The sequence below is a fragment of the Crocuta crocuta genome, unplaced genomic scaffold (assembly GCF_008692635.1).
Source record: "Crocuta crocuta isolate KB4526 unplaced genomic scaffold, BGI_CrCroc_1.0 scaffold129, whole genome shotgun sequence".
Lineage (NCBI taxonomy): Eukaryota > Metazoa > Chordata > Mammalia > Carnivora > Hyaenidae > Crocuta > Crocuta crocuta.
Window position 1 is genome coordinate 826,827 of NW_027551571.1, and position 493 is coordinate 827,319.

At 69.2% G+C, this 493-nt stretch overlaps 1 protein-coding gene across 3 annotated transcripts in view; it reads right to left on the reverse strand.

The window, feature by feature from the left end:
• The window catches only part of EIPR1 (EARP complex and GARP complex interacting protein 1), a 135,155-nt gene extending 134,862 nt beyond the window's left edge, over positions 1-293 (reverse strand). For 2 of the 3 annotated variants that reach the window (XM_077751035.1, XM_077751034.1), the window contains exon 1: positions 161-293. In XM_077751035.1, the coding sequence (XP_077607161.1) occupies positions 161-202 (42 nt within the window). In that variant the 5' untranslated portion in view covers positions 203-293. The remainder of the gene's footprint in view (positions 1-160) is intronic. The other variant, XM_077751036.1, reaches the window with a different exon arrangement.
• Positions 294-493: the final 200 nt, after the last annotated feature.

Genomic DNA, 493 nt, shown 5'->3' on the forward strand with positions numbered 1-493 from the left:
CCGTGGGCACAGGACGCAGGACCCTGGGCCTTCCTGGGTAACCACGTCCCGTAAAGGGGCCCCCCCGAATCTTCCGGGCCCTCCCGGGACGGGGGAGCTGGGATGCAGGGAGGGCCTCGCTGTACAAAGTGCGCGGCGCGGGGGACTTTCCGGGACCGACCTGGAACTCCAGCCCGTAGATCACCGGCGCGTCGTCCTCCATGCCGCGGCCGCTCACACGCTGAAGGCCTGTCCCCAGAGCCGGCGCGCCCCCTGCTCAGCACCCATTCATTCCCTCCCTCCCAGGCTGCACGGAACCGCGAGCTCTTTCGGCCTACGTCGGCTCCCGTAGGCCACACTTCCTGTATTTTCCTGATACGTCATCGGTACGCTCCTCGCCGGCGGCCAATGGCAGAGGCGCCGGGCTCGTGCGCATGCTCATTTCCTTCTATCCGGGCTCTCGACCCTACTGACGCCGGGAGGCGGGCCCGGCGGGGAGGAGCCGGGCCGGGAA